Raw genomic sequence first — 18911 nt, forward strand, 5'->3', positions numbered from 1 at the left:
GGGTTCAAGTGAGTCTCCTGTCTCTGCCTCCCAAGTAGCTGGGACCACAGGCGCCGGCCACAAAGCCTGGCTACTTAGTGAAGGCATCAGCAGATACATGAAATAATGCAGAGTCTGGAGTGCCACCAGGCAAAGGTGGGCAGGTAAAAAGCAACGGGATATAAGAGTGAGGTGGGGGTCACTCTCAGACCCTGAATGGGAGAACACAGTGGCCCAGCCTTCACCCCAGGCTCCTGAAGCATGACCATACCCTCCTGGGGAAGATAATCACCTCTGCATCCTACCTGGCTTCCCATATTGGGGAGAGGCCCATCCTGGGAAAGTAGGGGCCACTGAATCAAGGGCTGGAAGATTCACATGCTCTTCAGGATTCTAACAGCTAGCACCACAGGGTGCTGCCTCAGGGTAAGGAGGTCCTGCCTCCCTCCCTCGGACCCAGAGGCTGCTAGGACGCGTCAGGGGGAGGGTGACACCAAGGAGGGCCAGAAGACTCACGCTGATGATGTGTGCCTCCCTCCTACCCCTCCAGCAGCCCGTGCTGGGGGCTCTCACAACCCCCATCTCCCAGGCAGGAAAGCCCACACTGAGGCAGTGGAGAGTCACGTGCCAACGTGGCCAAGAGTCAGGGGAGGCAGGACTTACTCGGTTACTATGTGCAGGGCGGACGCAGTGCTGGAGACATCGGCGGTCCCCGAAGTGAACCCTGCCTAGGAAAAACCCCAAACACCGCAGCAGCGGCAACGCCCTCTGGCCTTCAGGGAGTTTGCCAAGTGGCCAGGGAAGGGTTGGTTCTTGGCCACGCTTTATAGAATAAAAGAGTGTAAGCTACAACGTTGGCTCGGCGGGAGTGGGTGAAGTAGGTTGCCTTGTCCACGATCATGCAGGGCTGGAGCGCACCTAGCCCTTTCTCCCTGGAGGAGCCTCGCAGGAGCTTCTCAAGCCGGTGGGCCGATGGTCTAAGGCCAGAGCGCTACAGGCTTCTGGGCTCCAAGGCCTGGGCCCCGCCCCGGGTGGAGGCGGAGTCTGCGGGTGGCTGTTCGCAGCTGTGCGGGCTTGGAGGCGGGCCTGGGGGCGGGCCGGGGCCGGGCGCGCAGCCAGGGGTCCGGCGGCAGACGCCCGGGCGCGCTCAGGCCCAGAACCAGGTGGCCCGGGCGGCCGCACCATGGATTCAGGGCCCGAGGAGTACGAGCTCAACGGCGACCTGCGGCCAGGCTCGCCTGCTTCCCCAGACGCCTCGGTAAGAAAACTCCCCACCGCTGTGTGACCTTGGCCAGCACCGCCCTCTTTGGGCCCCATGCCCGCGGCTCCCCCGGGCACCTGTGGGCACAGCGCCCCATAGGCGCCGCGTCCGCACTGCGGGGTAGTGGGACACGTCAAGCCCGGGCCTGTTCCCTCCCGCCCCGTCGAGGGCCAGAGAGGTGGCTTCGGGGACTCGGGCTACCCGGGCTGGTGAGTGGGCGCGCGGGCGTGGGGCGAGCAGGCGCCCTGCTGTCCGGCCCCTTGGCGGTTGGCGTACTGCGCTCCTTCTGCGGTCCAAGACCCCCCCCCCAACCCGGCCTCCCGCTACCTTCCGCTCCACCCTTCTAACTTCAGCCGCAGGGTACCACCTCCTCCACCACGCGTTGAGCTCCCGGGTGGGTGGAGAAGGAGTCGCAGCCTCCGGCTTCAGGCCAGCAGCGGGCAGACAGTTACATCACCCTACGGTGCCCACACAATCTTATGCGTGCCCTGATGGGGGAACTTGGGGCCTGTTGCAGTCCCTGCTCCACTCACCTGGCTTGAGAAGCAAGAGACATCACACACAGCTTTCAAGGTGTCTGCCCACAGGCTCTGGGGGCCTGTTCAGAGTTTGCCCTGCTGGGCCTAGAGGGCTGTGGGAGTGGGACAGTCTCTGGCAGTGGTCGCTGACCCCACACACACAATAGACCTGGTGTACCCTCAACCTTCCCTCCCCCTCAACTTACAGCCCCTGCTACTGTAGGGTCCTGGCCAGGGTCCTGTGCCCCAGACTTCTTCATCCATCACTTATTGAGTGTCTTGTGTTTGCTGCAAAGTCCTAGCATGGCCCTCTGATGACTTGTTGACTTTGGACATTCTTTCATTTTCTGACCCTGGGGATGGGGGCAGAGAACAGCAGCCTGCTGGGTTTTTCCAGGCTTCTCAATGGTGTGGACTAGACTGGGGCAAAGACACGCTGCCCAGGTGCTGATAAACAGGCCAATGTTATGGGAACAGGCCATGTTCAGGGAGGAGGGCCCCCAGGAAGTGCAGGGAGAGGGGGCCCTGAGGTTTCAGAGATAATTTGTCTCTGGTTTAGAGGAAAGTAAGGACTGAAAGGGGCCATCACACCATAGAATTTGACCAGTATGTGAACCCCCAGGGACCCAGCCCTACCCCAGTGTGTGACCACTTTGGAGCAATGGGCAGGGGCAGGAACCTCTGGCTGTGTCCTGGGGGAGGTGCAAGTCTCTGGGCCTTCTATACTTGGTCTTAAAAAGGGAGAACAGGCTCGGCGCCTGTGGCTCAAGCGGCTAAGGCGCCAGCCACATACACTTAAGGTGGCGGGTTCGAATCCCCAGCCCGGACCCGCCAAACAACAATGATGGCTGCAACCAAAAAATGGCCGGGCGTTGTGATGGGCGCCTGTAGTCCCAGCTACTTGGGAGGCTGAGGCAGGAGACTCGCTTGAGCCCAGGATGTGGAGGTTGCTGTGAGCGTGATGCCATGGCACTCTACCCAGGGAGATAGCTTGAGGCTCCGTCTCAAAAAAAAAAAAAAAAAAAAAAGGGAGAACAAGTGATCCTTGCTGGCCTTCGGGCTGGTTCCGAGCAAATCAAGTAACAAACAGGGGCAGGTGGTTTGAAAACTAGTTTGAAATGAAGGGATTCAGCTTGTCCCACACCACTGACTTTGCCAGGGCTATCCCCTCTGCTCAACACCGTCTCTGTTCACCTGTGCAGGCAGCAAGATGGGTTGTGTCCACTGAGGGGGTCTAGGAACATCTTAGGCCCAGGAGAGATAGTGCTGGGTTTGTTCAGGGATCCCTGTCTTGACTCTGGGACCAGACACTGGGACCTACCCCACTGAACACTGAACTATGACTGGAGAGCAGACTAGCCTGGACAGGTGAGAGAAGCCAAGGCAAAAGTGTGGAATTCCCAAGGGGATGGCAGGCCACCACGGTGGGTGGACAAAGGGGTCAGGAAGTCTTCCTGTGGAGGTGGAGACATTGGTGCTAGGCCACTAGGCCGTGGAGGATAGGCATGGGGTGATTCTGGCCCTCTGAGATGTGTGAAGGACATCCAGGCAGATGGAACAGCAGGAACAAAGGCCCAGAGACTGGACTGTTGAGAATATGCAGGGCTGGGCAGGAGGTGGGGGGTAGGAGGCCAGGTAGATGGGCCCACTTGCAGGTCTGGTGGCTGGAGACCTGTACAAGGGCTGTGAGCTGCTGTGAGAATAATGAGCATATTTCTCCTGCGGAGTGTCTGGTCACAGGCAGCAGGTTTCCTGCAGGGGAGACCTCTTGAGGGCCACTCTGCTCACCCAGGCCAGGGACCCCAGGCCTGCCCAATACCCTGATCCTCTTCCTACCCCTGCTTCACTATTTTTTGGGCATAAGATGTCAGCATCTGCTTCAGTTTCTCATCTATGAAATGGACGTGATAGTAGTGCCCCCAGAGAGTCATGGTAAAAGCTAAATGACTGATATACATGAGATGCTCGGATCTGATCCTAGCACTTGGCATTGCCATCCCAATTTTTCTTTCTTTTTTTGGAGACAGGGGTTCACTTTGTCACCCTTGTTAGAGTGCTGTAGCATCACAGCAAGCTCAACGTCTTGGGCTCAAGCAGTCCTCTTGCCTCAGCCTCCTGAGTGGCTGGGACTAAAGGTGTCCGATACAATGCCTGGCTATTTTTAGAGACAGGGTCTTGCTTTTGCTCAGGCTGCTCTCAAACTCCTGAGCTCAAGCAATCCATCTGCCTTAGCCTCCCAGAGTGCTAGGATTATAGACATGACCCACTATGCCCAGCCAAACATCCTAAGTTTTGGGGCCCTGCTGGGCTCTGTTGAGCTGAGCACCTCATGTACATCAGCCATTTAGCCTTTACCAGACTCTCTGGGAAAGCTCTGCCCATACCCAATCACATTCCTTCACATGAGGGCCCAGGGATTAAGTCAATCCACTTTTGGCTGGAAGCAGAAGGAATTGTAAACAATTTTAATGTGGAAATGGCCCCTAATTGTGTCATGCCCCAGGGTATCTTGAAGCAGTGAGGTGATCAGTTGCAAGGAGATGGCCAGGATATGGCTGGAACAAGCCCTCTGGTGCCAGCCTTGCCCCCCTCCCCTTCACATCACTGAAAGGTGAAGATTCCTGGGGCCACATTAGCCCAAGAGGCCTAGTCCTTGGGAGCTAGTTGTGCCCTGTATGGACAGCCTTGAATGACCTTAGCTGCTCAGGGGGAATTTTCCTCTTTTCTTCACTTCTGCTTTCCTGGCAGTTCCCGAGGCTGATAGGTTCTGGGTCAAGTTCTAAAAGCTGACCCTAACGTGGCTTCAGGGATACTCCTGACCAGTGCTGAGTCTGAAGAAAGTAGGCCCTGCCTGGCCCAGCCCCTAGCCCAGCTGCCATGGGGAGCCGCCCCCTGGTACTTCCTGTGTCTTGCTGGAGTTTCCTGCCAGACATGGAGCTGGGAGACCCTCTTCAGAGGCTGCTTCCTGGGCCAGCTGGGTGGGGGACACTGCAGGCATGGGCCTAAGATGTCTAGGCTCCAAAACCAGCCCCACCCTGTCTTTGTGGCATCTGGGGGCTGGGCCCAGCTGTTTATGCTCCCACACTGGTGGGTCAGATGAGGGATGCTTGAAACCCCAGGTAGGTCCTAACACATGGTGGGAGGGAAGTGGGGTCCTCAATTCTCAGGTCTCCCCACAGTCAGCTGGTATCTACTGAGCTTGAGGGGAAGAACCCCTGAGCAGCCAGACAACTTAGCCCTGATGGCTGCCCTGGGCCCTACTAGCTCAGGACGACTTGTGCCCCGGGGCTGCCCTTTCTTTTCCTTGTTAATGTTATTTTGTGCACGTGTAGCTAATTATGAGTTGGTGGAGTTCATTGGAGAGGTGGAGTCTTTCAAGACAGCCAGGTACCAAGGAGGAGGAGCATCCCTGCCTTGCCACTCCCTGCTTTGTGCCCCATTCAACTCCCTCCATATCCCTGTCTGCCTGTTTTATAGATGAGGAACTGAGGCAAAGAATGGTCACTCTGCCTGTCAGTGGTATGGCAGGATCAGTGGTGACAGGGGAGGTGCTATCACTGCTCTGCACTCTTTGCAGGTCCTCAGAAGAGGGACCGATGCACTTCACCATATTTGTGGGCTCTAGCTATTGGCCACGGCCACCACCCCACCCCACCCCGCCCATCTCCTCCCATCCAAGCCCTGGGTGGGCCAGAGAACCCATTTACATTGTGTCCAGTGTAACATGAATGCAGCAGTTCTGGTTCAAATTCTGCTGTGCCAGCCCCTCTGCTGCCCAAGCTGAAGACACTCAGGGGAGAGGCCCTGGGACCATGTGGTCTGGCCCCCACAGGTGCAGCCTCTGAGGGCGAGGCTGACGTCTACAAAAGGTAGCATGGGAACCAGCCAGGAGCCTCCCCACAGAGCCTCTGCCCCTCACCAAGCCTCCTTTTAGAGGAAAAATCCCTGGCCTTGCTCCAGCCCCTGGTTCTGTGGAGGTTTTGAGGCAGTCCCCTAGGAACACATTAACCAGTGTATTTATTCCCTGAACTGCCCAGGCCTTGGGCACAGGTCTTGGCAGAGGGTACTGGTGTAGTTGCTAGCATCTAGTCAGGCCCATGGGGCTCTCTAACCTGTGGGGGATGGGCCTCCAGCCACTCTCAGACCCATTCCAAAGCAGCAGAAACTGCCCAGGGCTGAGGGGTTGGTTTTGCCCTCCATGGGGCTCACCTGTGCCCTGCCTGGCTCCAAAACCCAGAGCAGTAAGGTTACAGATAAGAAGCACATCAGCCCTGCAGTCCCTGCCCACCTATGTGAAGCTTCCTGTCAGCCCACACAACCGCAGTAGTCCCATTGCCCAGGCTGGATGCCAACTATTATGTTCTAGCCCTAAGCTTTGGAACACATAATCCTGGGTTCAAATTCCTGTCCCTCCCTCAACGTGGCCCTGGGCAAACACCCTCTGAGTCTCAGTCTCCTGGTCTATCAAATGGGAGAGTAACTTACCTTCCCACTTTGTGCATGGCAGAATTTCCCAGAGTGTGGCCCCAGATATACAGTTGGAAAGACTGAGGCCAGCTGAGAGGACACATGTTGTCAAGGCCTCAGTCAGAGCTTTGGTAAGCCAAGGCTTGACCTGGGAGAAACCTTCCCATCCCCTTGGCCCACAGCCTGGGCTGGAGCTCCTTATCATGCAGATTGAACAGGAAGCAGATGGCTGATGGGTTGCAGCACCCTTTAACCAGGAGAGGGGCATGGACCAGGGCCTGTGCTGGCCATCTGGGGACTCTGAGGCCATCCTGGGTGTCTGCTGCACAGCCCCATGGCACATACGGGAGATTGGGGCACAGAGCAGGGCCAGCTGTCCTGTTGTCACACAGCTGGAGCCTGAGGCAGTGAGCCTGTAAGGGCTCAGTCCCCATAGGGTGGTCCTAACTCCTAAGGGTACAATGGTGTCAGCTGCCAGGGCTTCAGAGCCCTGGAGCCTAGGTTCAAATCCCAGCCCAGTCCTCACTTGCTATGTGGCTTTGGATAAGGAGCCTTCCTCACTGAGCCTCAGTTTACCCACTTTAAATGGGTATGAAGACAGCAGGGGCACAGGCTGGAGTGCTAAGGGCTGAGGTTTGGGAGAGGTAAGGCTTTGCCACTGATGGTGCTCATTCCTGTCTCTGAATGTTCCTTACGACTGACTGTATAGCTGTGAAATATTTATACAGTTCCAAAGAGCTCAGAATAAAAGGGAGTTTTTCCTCCTCCCCAGAGGTCAACACAGTTCACCTGGGTATGTGAGTATGTTTATGTATGTGTGCATGTAGTTCATATGTGTATGTGCATTTGTTATATATGTGTTGTGTTGTATGCAGATGAGTATAACTTATATGTGTGATGTGGATGTGCACGTGTTGTGTGTATATGTGTATGTATCTGTGTTGTACACATGTTTATGTATTTGTAGTGTATTGCTGTATTATATACACGTGTATATTGTGTACATATGTGTTCGCATGTGCATGCATGTATATGTGTGTGTGTTTATGTGTGGGGATATATGTTTATGTCCACACATATCTATATATACACATGCATACATATGTACACATTCTCCCAGAAGGTAGAAAGTCCTCACAGGGTCTGTACTTGGCTTTCTTCTCTTAAAAACAGGTCTTGGGATAAGGACCCAGATGAACAGTAGGGTGGCCTCTAGGGAAGGCATTTTGACATTTTAGGTTTATGAAACTTAAGAGTACATACCTCCTGTGGGGAGCCTCCAGGATGCCCTGCATGCACCTAACAGAACACACACGTGGTGGACCATGGCCACTCAGGCATCTTTGCAAGAGCAGAGCTAGAGACAAACCTCAGTGCTGGGCACAGGCCTTTAAACATGGGCCCTCTGTGCCTAGCCCCTCAGCAGCCTCAGAGGGAGTGAGTGGCCATGCCTTGGGGATATTGGGACCTGGAGGAGCTTGGTGTGGAAGAGGCAAAAGCAGAGACCAAGGGGAGCTTTGGAGTATCTGTGGAATGACCCCATAGCACCACCAAGGCTATGGGGACCAGGGCTGGCCGCTGGCCCTGGGTGGAGGTAGCTTCTCCTGTGCAAAATGGTGTCTAGAATTTTGACCGAAATAAACTTTCTAACTCAGAGAGCAGCTGACATTGAACTCAGGTTGTTGAAATGTGGGCCCAGGTGCAGGCAGCACAGCCCACCTATGTCCACCACCACTCATCCTCCCTTCCTCTTGGGCATGTAACTTTAGAAGACATTTAACTTAAATATACACATTACAAAAGCAAGGCTCCCTTCCTATATTAGTTCTGTGTCAGCTGCCTTGTGTATATTTCACTGTGGGTACTTCTAGCCTACAGAAAGTTGAGGCACAGGTGTCCATGTCTGCCTCTCCTTGCCTGGCCCTGTAGTACCCTAGTCTCCTGTCCTGCATATTTCATGAGCCTGGAAACAGGATCTTCCAGAGCAGGCCCCAAGAGGCCAGCCACCAGCAGTGTGTTCTCATAGCTGCCTCTAGTAAGGTGACCTATCCTAGGAGGCTGTGGGCCAGAGCCTGATGACTTGGGATACCTATGGACAAAGGACCAAGGCCAAGGAAGTGGTGGGTTTGTTCTGGGTGGGTGGAGAGGGGCCCAGCACGGGCAGCTCTATGGTGATGGCCTCTGACTTGAAAGAAAGAGGAAGGTGGGCCCTTAGAGTCGTTGTAGAATGAAACAGGACAGCCGGAGAGGTGAAGAACTGGGAGGCTTTCTGGAGGTGGTGGCCTCTGGGTGGGGTCTTAGCACATGAGACAACAGGAAAGGGCACTGGGGCTATGAGGGAACTGAAGAGGACACCTCATGTTCAAGCCCCTAACCCAGAGCAGAGGGAAGTCATTGGGTGATGCCTGGGCCCAGAAAAGGAGATCAAAACTTGTATCCCTATGTTACTATGAAAATTAAGGAGAAAGCTAAACTCAACAGTGCATAATATTCAGAGACATTTATTGAATGCCTGGAGTGTATGTGTGGGGAAGGGCTCTGGGTACTCCACCTCAGCAAATGCTTTGCTGCTTAGAGTGGCCAGGTGAGGTGGCCAGACTTTCCTCAGGGCCCATGCTGAGGCCTGGGGGACTGAGTGGCCTGTCAGGCCCCAAAGTTTAGAGGTTGGGAGGTAGCAGGGGCAGTCTTGGCCCTCAGGCCTGGCCGGGAAAAGGCTTGTTTCATGCCTGGGCCAGCCTGCACGGATCCATCCGCCTACTCGTCACTTCCCTTCCTGGCACTGACACGGAGCCCAGATCCTGATGGGAGGAGAGGCCAGGGGCACAGGCAGGCGTGGGCAGGCAGGGAGGATCAGCATCACCCACAGCAGGAGGACAGGGATCTGGCGGCAGGCATTTTCCAGTCAAAAACCAGAGTGTGTGTGCTGAGGTTGCTGTTTTGTTTCCTTTCTCTCCAGGACTTTATTTCTAGGGAAGTTTTTATAAAGGTCGAGCACGTGTTCAAGGCCTGTTGTTAGAGTACTAAGCAGTTCCCTCTAAGCACTTGCCGGGGCAGAGGCCCTGCAGGGACACATCTCCCACCCCACCCCCACTTGCCCCTGCTGACCGTCCCCCTCCCTGCAGCCATCCCGCTGGGGCTTGAGGCACCGGCCCATCAACGTCAACCATTATGCCAACAAGAAGAGTGCAGCCGAGAGCATGCTGGACATCGCACTGCTGATGGCCAACGCATCCCAGCTGAAGGCTGTTGTGGAGCAGGGCCCCAGCTTCGCCTTCTATGTGCCCCTGGTGGTCCTCATCTCCATCTCCCTTGCGCTGCAGATTGGCGTGGGTGTGCTGCTCATCTTCCTCGGTAGGTGCCTAGGTAGGGGAGGCCAGCCACTGCCATTTGCTCACACACCTTGGGATGGGTGCTCACCACCTTGTACACTCAGCTTTCAAGGACCTTCTGGGTCCCCTGCCTTTCTCATGGGTGTGCAGTCTAGGAAATGGCCCCTTCCCCACCCTGTACTTGAGAAGAGCACAGAGTAGAGTGGGCATCAGGTCCTGTGCCTCTTGGGGTTGGAGCAACTGCTTTACTGGACCCTCCAAGATCCATACCACCAGATGGCCTCAGCTGTGCCAGTCCTCACAGCCTAGGAAAGGCTGGCCGTCTGCTCTCAGTGTCCCTATAATTGGCTTATGGCTGTCTCTAGTGACAATTATCCAGTGATGAAAGGAGCAGCCAAGTTGCACAGAAGGTGTGCCAAAGAGACCCTAGGCTTGACAGGTATGGGACGGGACCCTGGGTGTCCAGGAGGTGTGGGAAGGGATACTGGGCCAAGGAGGTGTGGGAGGAGACCGTGAGCCCCAATCACTGTCTTTCTGGGCAGAGTGGCTAGCCATGGTGGCCCTGCCATTTTTGTGCGAAAACCCAGAGTGCTGGCTGTAGCCTCTGACATTATATTCTTCCCCTAAACTAAAGATCTAAATATGTCACCTCTACCTCAGACCAGTTGTCTCTAGTAGACAAGCAGTAAGAGGGACTACATGCTGGTGGGAAGGTGGGGCTGGGCTCCCTGGGTCTTCCCTGGGAGGCAACGCTTTACCTGCCAGGGCCCCCAGTGGGCCCCCAGCTCCCTGCCCAGATGGGGATCCTCGTCAGGAGCAGCAAGGTCTGAGTGCTTTCTGCTCTGCCTTCTGGCAAGGTGACCTTGGGTTAGAACCTCCTAAGGGCTCAGTTTCCCCCCCTGTAAAATGGGCATAGAAATAGAGCCTTAGGTAGTTACATGGATCAATTGTGACAATTAAGGCACATGAGTGGCTCAGCAAATTTGCCTTAGAAACCAAACCTGGCCTTGGGTTGGTAGAAGCAGTTTCCTTAGCTCTGTGACCTCAGGCACTTGGACTGCCTTAGCTTCAGTTCCTTATGGAGAATGTGTGGGGGCTACAGAAGGTAGGTCACAGACAGCAGAGCTGTCCAGGCCTGAGGCCTTGTTGTCAACAGATGTATTTTTCAGCTAGGCACCCATGCTCAGTGGTTAGGGCGCTGGCCACATACACCAGGTCTGGCAGGTTCAAACCCAGCTAGGGCCTGCTAAACAACAATGACAACTACAACAAAAAAATAGCCAAGCAATGTGGCAGGTGCCTGTAGTCCCAACTACTTGGGAGGCTGAAGAAAGAGAATCGCTTAAGCCCAAGAGTTTGAGGTTGCTGTGAGCTGTTATGCCATGGCACTCTACCAAGGGTGACATAGTGAGTGAGACTGTCTCAAAAAAAAAAAAAAACAACAACAGATGTATTTTTCTCTGGGAGATAAAACTCATCATAAATGTGGCAGAGGGACCTATAATGTCCACTCAGCACAGCTGGATGCACAGTCCCTGGGGTGGGGTCCCCTTCCACCATCCTCAGGCTGGGCACTATGTCTGGGCTGCTCTCAACATTGTCCACTCTCCTCTCCCCCACAGTCAAGTACGACCTTAACAACCCAGCCAAGCATGCCAAGCTGGACTTCCTCAACAACCTCGCCACAGGCCTGGTATTCATCATCGTGGTGGTTAACATCTTCATCACAGCCTTTGGGGTCCAGAAACCCATCATGGATGTGGCACCCCAACAGTAGGGCACCCAGGTGAGCTGAAAGAGGGAGTGCAAGGCACACTGCTACCCACTACTGCAGCCCTGGGACTGCAGAGCCTCTGCTGTCAGAGGCTCTCAGGGTGTGGTGAATCTCCAGCTGGCCAGTCTCATCCACACCCACATGGTCTATACACCGCTACTGCCTTCAGGCCAGCCCCGCTCCTGGCACTCACTGTCCTGTGGTCATAGTGTTTTTTTTTTTTTTTTTTTTTTTGAGACAGAGCCTCAAGCTGTCCCCCTGGGCAGAGTGCCGTGGCATTACAGCTCACAGCAACCTCCAACTCCTGGGCTCAAGCGAGTCTCCTGCCTCCGCCTCCCAAGCAGCTGGGACCACAGGCGCCCGCCACAACGCCCGGCCATCTTTTGGTTGCAGCCGTCATTGTTGTTTGGCGGGTCCAGGCTGGGGATTCGAACCCGCCACCCCAGGTGTACGTGGCTGGCGCCCTAGCCGGTTGAGCTACAGGCGCCGAGCCGGTCATAGTGTTTTGACAAATATTTTTAGAGCCACCATTCAAACATCTCGAGAGCTGGCTTAAAAATATGATTTCTGGTTTTTCTTAATAAATCTGAATTCAGGATCTTGTCACTCAGAGCCCTTATGACACTTCAAGTTTGTCCTTTACTGGGCCTCTCATAGTCTGCATCACCTACCCGCTGCAGGATGGACCCTGATTATAGGACACAGACTGAGACTGTAATATAGGACAAGGCCCTGTATTGTAGGAAGCACTTCCCATACCATGCTCAGCCACTTCCTGGGTCCCTGCTCAGAGGGGGTGAGCAGGACCCACAGGAGGCCTAGCATGGCTTCAGGCTAGGGTTGTACACCATAGTCCACACAGCTTTGGGGCTAGTGGTCTCTCTTCAGTTTTGTCCAGAGGTGAACATGAGCTGCCAAGGGAGGGGTGGATGTTCCTGACTGGTGGCCATCTCTCCACCAGTGATGCCTCATGGCAGAGTCGGGGCAGAGCACCTGTGTGCCAGGAGGACATAAAATTTTCCAAAGTGGCCATAATGAATGATGAGGTGGGACATTGCAGCTGGCCCTTGGGCCAGGCAGCTGAATTGGGAGTGTCTGGTACCTACTCGGGCACCCTCCCATGGCTTCCCAGGATCCCACGCCTACAGTCATTCCCAAATGGGACATTCTGGCCCAGGTGCACTGGCTGTGGAATTTGCCCCCCTTGTCTACCAGCCTGCTTTCTTACTCAGTGTGATGGCTGGGCCATTTATCAGTCACCTGCCATTTGTCTTGAATGCAGTCCTTGATGTGCCCCAAGCATGGGTTGTCTGCCTACTAGGAAGAGGGTGGAGGGGCTGTGGGCCATTTAGGGACCTAGTGAGCCCCTCAGGCTGTCCTTATAGGCTCTGAGTCCAAGGCCACTACTCTGAGTTCAAGGCCACTGGAGGAGCCAGAGGTCATGGGTGGCTGGCTGGTCCCCAGTACTGTGCCAGGCTTTGAATCTACTTCTAGTAGTGACCAAGGGATGCTCTCTTCATCCTATTTCCAGAGGAGAAACAAAGTTTGGGGAATTTTGATGTCTCTCCTGTGTCAGAGTCAGGTCCTTCTCCTTCCTGGGTCTAAGTGTCCAAATGCCACTAGTGCACCACTGTGATAGGCTCAGAGCCTCTCCTCTGTCTTCTTTCCAGGACCCTGGATTGTGCCTGCCCTGCAGCCCGGCCACCCAGACCCTGGGAGCCACCCAGGGTTCTCCCTGTGTGTGGCACTCCCTGAAACCTCCAGAGCCAAGGCCAGCCTCAGCTGGACCATGTCCCTTGACCAGCTGCTGATCTGATCACAGCCAACTGCCGTGTGGGGGGCCACTCAGTCTCTCGACTGCTCTTACCAGGAGGCAGCTCCTTCCTGGCATGTAGGAGCTGGCCACGAGACCCAGAAGGTCAGAACTGGACAGTTGCAGAGACCTGTGCCTAGGGAAGGGTCTTGTCCATGGATGGGCTAGACCAGGGCCTAGGGCTGGCCTCTATCTCAGGACATTCAGAAGGACCAGAAGAGGCTCCTTTCTCTGATGGTGTGCCAGTGTCCCCACCTCCCACAGGCCTGCCCTGGTGGCCTCTGCCTCTGTCTTCCCAACCCTGGGACACTGGAAACCAGTACAGCCCTTTGACCCTAGTGGTGGCTGCTGGTTCTGGCATCAGTACCTGGGCTCAGGGGCCATCAAGGAATCAGGCCCATGTGAGCCGCGGATACTGCGCACACCTTCCACCAGCAGTGACTGGGCAGAGCCCCAGCTCCCTCCATGGGGGTCTGAGCACCCCTTTTTCTAATCATAAATGACCAATAAAGCTCATGTTCCTCCTTGTTGGGCTGCCTGCATCATCCTGTCCCCTCCCCTTCTGGACCCTGCTGCAACCTCCGCTCCCCCCAAAGTTCCTCCCCATGGGGGCACCAGGAGCACGCGGTTCCAGCCAGGGAGGCCTTCTCCGGAATCTCAGGTTTGGGGAGCTCTCTGGCTCCTGATATTCCTTGGAGTGAGATTTGGAGTTACAGAGGCCGGAGTCTGAGGTCCCAGATGTCTGTGGCCCTTGGTGACCCTTGATCTGTCAGGGGCCATGTGTGCAGCAGTATTTTTTCTGCCCCTCATAAATTTCCAGCACTGTTACTGTTTCCTGACCCTCTGTGTTGTCCTATTGAGGTTCTGGGCCCCTGTCTCACCTCCGTTCCAAGTCTTCCCCTGCAGTGGGGTGTGGTTGATGCCTGTGGTCAGTGGGGAACATTCTCCATAGGAGGAGGGGAGCTGGGACCAGGTCCTGGACTTTTGGGAACTACTTGCCTGTGAAAACCCAGCCTTCTAGTATCTTGACTCCTCCCTCTTTTCTCCCTGGTCCTCTGTCTTTCCCCAGACCCCTGCCACCCACCCTGTTCTCATTGCATCTCCCAACCTCACCCTCTCATCTCCCTGGATACTGGGTACCTGGTGACCTGAGGTGGACTTGGGGCCAGCCTGCCCCATCATTCTTCCTGCATTGTCTGTCTGTGTGACCCCTCCTTTCAGGTGAAATACCTGGTGTCTCCTGCTGGCTTCTCTCTCCTCCAAGCAGCCTTCCAGAGCCTTGGGGGGAGGGGCGGGGGGGGGGCAAGGACTCTAGAGCTCCCAAGGCCTCCACTTCCCCCCCACTTTTCTTCTTGCCCCCTCTCCCAGCTGAGTCCCCATGAGCCTGGGATGGTTCCAGCTCCCAAATCCTTAAGGATGAGTAACCCCCTGAGAGGTCAGTTTTGCAAACTTGTTCTGAAAATAACTGATAAGCAAGGTGAAATGGTCTAATCCTGGGCTTTATTTTAAAGTACTGTAGGGGAAATCAGTAGGGGAAATAGATGAGAAAGCGTGGGTAGCTATAGAAACTGGAACTCATGGCACTTTCTCTCCACTTTTGTGTTTGTCCCATAAAGAGAGTTTTAGGAAGTAGTTGATATGTGGAATGAGTTCCAAGAGGTATTAAGTTGAAAAAGGAAGATGTGGGCCAGGTGCGGTGGCTCATACCTGTAATCTGAGCACTCTGGGAGGCTGAGGCAGGTGGATTGCTTGAGCTCAAGAGTTCTGAGACCAGCCTGAGCCAAGAGCAAGACCCTGTCTCTACTAAAATGGAAAAATTAGCCAGGTGTAGTGGCAGGTGCCTATAGTCACCAGTACTTAGGAGCATGAGGCAACAGGATTGTTTGAGCCCAGGAGTTTGAGGTTGCTGTCAGCTATGAAGCCATGGCACTCTACTGAGGACAACAGAGTAAGACTCTGTCTCAAAAAAAGGAAGATGTAAAGATGTACAGTTGGGTGCAAAACATACTTGCAAAAGGAGGTGATGTGGCCTTGGCCACAAGGCTGTGAGGGGCGGCCAGCTAGGGCCAGTCACGTGCATATTGTCCAGCACTGGGTCCCTGGTATGGCCTGCAGCCTGCCTGTGGACTGGCCAGCACCCAGGGAAGAGGGGACACCATCTGTGTACATAGTCTCATGGGCCAGCAGCCGGATGTTGCCCAACACTGGCTTAGTTCCTCCTTTGGCCAGGAGAGGAAGTTTACCCAGATTGAGCCAGAGGGGTGAACCAGGCTGGATTCCAGGGTCCTTGAGGACAGTGTGTGGTTCCCCAACCCTATATCTGGGGCCTGATTGCCAGGGCTGATCTTTTGACAAGGCATTTCAATGCCTCAGGGGGATACCAGTTCCCAGGTGAGTGTGTCTGTCTTGACCTCCCTTAGCCCCTGTCCCCTAGTGGCCTCCCCCCACTCAGGCACCCATGCCTGCTGCCCCACACCTCGCTGCCCATCATTTCCCAGGCTTCATCTCACCAGCTGCTATGCCAGCTCTGACCTGAATTCCTGGATGGTCCCTGTTCAGCCCCCAGCACATGCTACTGCTCACAGAGAGATGCCCCAGTGCTCCAAGGTGGCACCACTGTCTGATTCCGCCCCTCCCTGGCCCCCAATGGTGCATTGGGTTAGAGTCATCCGCACTACCAGACATATCAGTGTGGCCAGGTGGAATACCCCCAGAGGCAGTGTTGGAGTCTGGCCCAAGTCCAGGGCTGGCACCCTGAGAACAAGGGTTCTGTCCACTGGGTCTCCCAAGGGCCCAGGGGCTCTGCTGGAGCTGTGGGTGGGGCTGTGCTTCTCCTGCTTAGGGATCCTTGATGTGGCTTGGCTTTCCCAGTGGAGAGCCCACTACCTGCAGCCGGTGTCTCCCACACTGCCCAGTATGCAGTAGGTACTTAGAAAATGTCTGGGGCAGAACCCACTTACCGCGTATGCTGGGTCCTATGCACCCATAACAGTGGCCAAGGGGTGGACAGAAAACTGAAGCCCAGGAGCTGGTCAGGGTTGAGCTAGCTTCTGGGAGGATGTGACAACTCCCATGGGGTCCCAGGACCCTGTCCTGTCTGTTCTGGTCCACCCTTCCCTGGGGACCTAGCTTTGCTCTCTTTGGGGATAGCATCAGGATGAGGGGACCTACAGGGTGAACTAGAGGAGGGCCATGGAGGGCCACACGGGGAGTCCAGGAGCAGGCAGCAAGGTATCAGCAGATGATGGTAGGATGATGGGAGAGGCTGTGTAGAAGTCTGGGAAGAATGTTCCCAGGCAGAGGACAGCTTGTACATGAGCCCTGAGATTGGTGTGAGCTGGGCCTGGGGTTGAGGGGGGGCATGGTAGGTGGGGGCTGTGGCTGGGAGTGACCAAGGTGGGCTAAGAGGGCTATTTAGAAAGATGGACACATGGTAGATGGATGCAAGGATGATAGATGACTGCGAGGTGAGAGATGAGAAACAGATGGCACAGATAGGTTGGCAGACAATAGAAGCTAGGCAGCTAGAGGTTGGTCTCAGTGGGTCATTCCAAGGTGAGGGGGTAAGTAGTGCCATGCCACCTAGAAGAGCAATCTCAGGCACTCTGTGTGTGTCCTTAGATACTGTGTTTAGTCTTGCAATGCTAAAAACATGGGCTGTGTCCTCTAAGTCCTCTTGGATCCACAGGCTTGCTCCATCAGGAGGTGCTGCAGGGTCTGCCGTGCCTACTGTTAGCCTCTGTGAACCTGGCCCAAGGAGAGGGCAAGAGCCACCATCTAGGTGAGGTGTGGGGCTGGGACAGAGGGGGGCCTGATTCTGGGGGTACTGAGACAGTGGCCATTTGCAACTGGACCCAAGATCATTCCCTCTTCCCATGTGTGCTGCACCCAGCTCACCCTTCCATTTCCCAAGGGCCTTCTCTTCCACCCTCATTTAATCAGGGTATAATTCCTGTCTGCCCACTGCATTATTGCTAGAAATCAGTGTGCCAGGGGCTTTCATATTTTCCTTCTCTTTCTCTCGAATACTCACTTTAGGAAAGCACCAACCCCAGATGTTATTGACCTGGCATGGCTGGAGGACACTTCACCACTAACCCAACACATCCTTGTCCTTCCAACCAGTGAGCTCATGGCTGGTTCTCCTACCAGCTGCCATGAGGCTGGTGTTAGGACAGTGTAATCTCCCCTACATGTGAGGCTGCAGCCTGGTCTGCTGAAACTGGCTGCACCGCACTCTTCCCCTTGGCACCCTCGCTTCTCTGCAGGGTGGCACTAGGACTTCCCCCATCAAATTAAGATTCAGGGTCCCATTGCCACTTAACCAGTGCTTCCCCAGACAGGCCCCAGCTGTGGGAGGGTTGATTTCCTTCATCACTCTGCTCCCTGAAAGGGGTCCCTATACTTGTACCAACCTTCCAGGTGAGAAGACCAAGGCTCTGAGCGATGGGATGTCCCCCAGCAGGCCTTAGTGATAGAATGTTGTGCCTCAGCACTCCACTTCCTTAGTACCCCTCAGGAGCTGGGGAAATAGAGATCACAAGAATCCTGCCCCCTCCCAGTGAGTGTCCAGGGCCCACCCATGGCCCTGCAGCTGGTCAGAACTAGGGTGTTTACAGATGTTTGAGAGGTACAAAGTGCACAAGGGCCTGGGGCAGCAGTGGCCCCTACGTCTTTGGAGTGGCTTGGGAACATTGGAAGAACTTCTGTGGGCCATCTGCAAAAGAGCAGCAGGTCCCTGTTTACAAGGGACCCCATGGGAACTGGAAACCATAACACATTAAAGTGGCATCAGCATCTCCCTCAAAACCCTGACCCTGCATTTGCAGAGTGTACAAATCTCTCCTGGGCCGGAACCCCAAATTGTGCAAGACCCTAGCTGCTTTTCCTAGCAGATGGGTGGCTCTAAGCCCATGAGCTCGTGTGTCCTCACTGGCCCCTGTGTCCTCACTGGCCTGTGATCCACCTGCTCCTGGGTTCAATAACAGGTCCCCTCCCACTCCACAACACCCCTCCCTCCTTGGTCCCATCATCCTCTCAACTCACCCCTCCCTTACCTACTCCTTCACACCACCCCTTTTCCTCATTCTCTCACACCCCTTCCCAACCAGTCACCAGCACTGGTTGACTACATGGTTGGCAGGGCAGGGCCCAGATGCCCTGCTGTCCTCCCTTGCTCTGGGTCCCAGCCTAGAAGGGGAGGCTTGTGGAGTGCTCACCAGGCAGGCAGCAACAGAGGGAGGGGGTTGGACTGGGGGTCAGGGAGCCACAGACATCAGCCCCAGGCTGAGTCATGTAGCATTGAGCCACAGGCAGCCAGGGCAGGAGAGGGTCTGAGGACAGCCTAGGCTCATGAACTGGCAGTCTGTGGGCTCAGGGAAGGGTGTCAGCGGTCCTGGAAGGCTGGCAGGCCCATGTCCAGGGACAGGTGTGGCCTACAGACCCCTCACTCACAGGATGGCCCTCTGCCCATGGCACCTGGGGAATCAGGGCCTCACAAGTGGTTTCAGGTAGGCCTGAGGAGGTGTGTCCTCCAATGTCTTACCTGGGACTAGCCCCAGAACCAGTTCAGGCCTCAGGCCAGTGGGCCTGCCTGTCTCTGGACATTTCCAGCCTTTAGATGATGCAAAAATAGAACTGTGGATCTCTCTCTCAGTCATGCCTGTTTGCGCCTTTTACCCTGTTATCTGTTACCTTTACCTAGGCATCTGCCACCTTTACCAAGTGTCTATCAGCTTTACCACCTGTTGTCTTTACCCAGGTGTTCCTG

At 55.2% G+C, this 18911-nt stretch overlaps 1 protein-coding gene across 1 annotated transcript; it reads left to right on the top strand.

Annotated features, from left to right (window-relative positions):
- The first annotated feature begins 986 nt into the window (after window positions 1–986).
- NINJ1 (ninjurin 1) lies at window positions 987–13670 on the top strand. Its single transcript, XM_003795038.3, has 4 exons — window positions 987–1237; window positions 9348–9576; window positions 11177–11340; window positions 12999–13670. The coding sequence occupies exons 1-3, from the start codon at window positions 1163–1165 to the stop codon at window positions 11329–11331; spliced, it is 459 nt and encodes a 152-aa protein (XP_003795086.1). The 5' UTR covers window positions 987–1162; the 3' UTR covers window positions 11332–11340; window positions 12999–13670.
- The last annotated feature ends 5241 nt before the right edge of the window (window positions 13671–18911 follow it).

This window comes from Otolemur garnettii, unplaced genomic scaffold, assembly GCF_000181295.1.
Source record: "Otolemur garnettii isolate 467f Iridium unplaced genomic scaffold, OtoGar3 scaffold00088, whole genome shotgun sequence".
In the NCBI taxonomy this organism is placed as follows: Eukaryota; Metazoa; Chordata; class Mammalia; order Primates; family Galagidae; genus Otolemur; species Otolemur garnettii.

Bases quoted from the DNA above. Each gene is read 5' to 3' on its own strand.
- NINJ1 (XM_003795038.3), top strand. From the start codon at position 1,163: ATGGATTCAGGGCCCGAGGAGTACGAGCTCAACGGCGACCTGCGGCCA. The intron at 1,238-9,347 runs GTAAGAAAACTC...CCCTCCCTGCAG, and splicing joins CTGCTTCCCCAGACGCCTCG to CCATCCCGCTGGGGCTTGAG. The intron at 9,577-11,176 runs GTAGGTGCCTAG...TCTCCCCCACAG, and splicing joins TGTGCTGCTCATCTTCCTCG to TCAAGTACGACCTTAACAAC.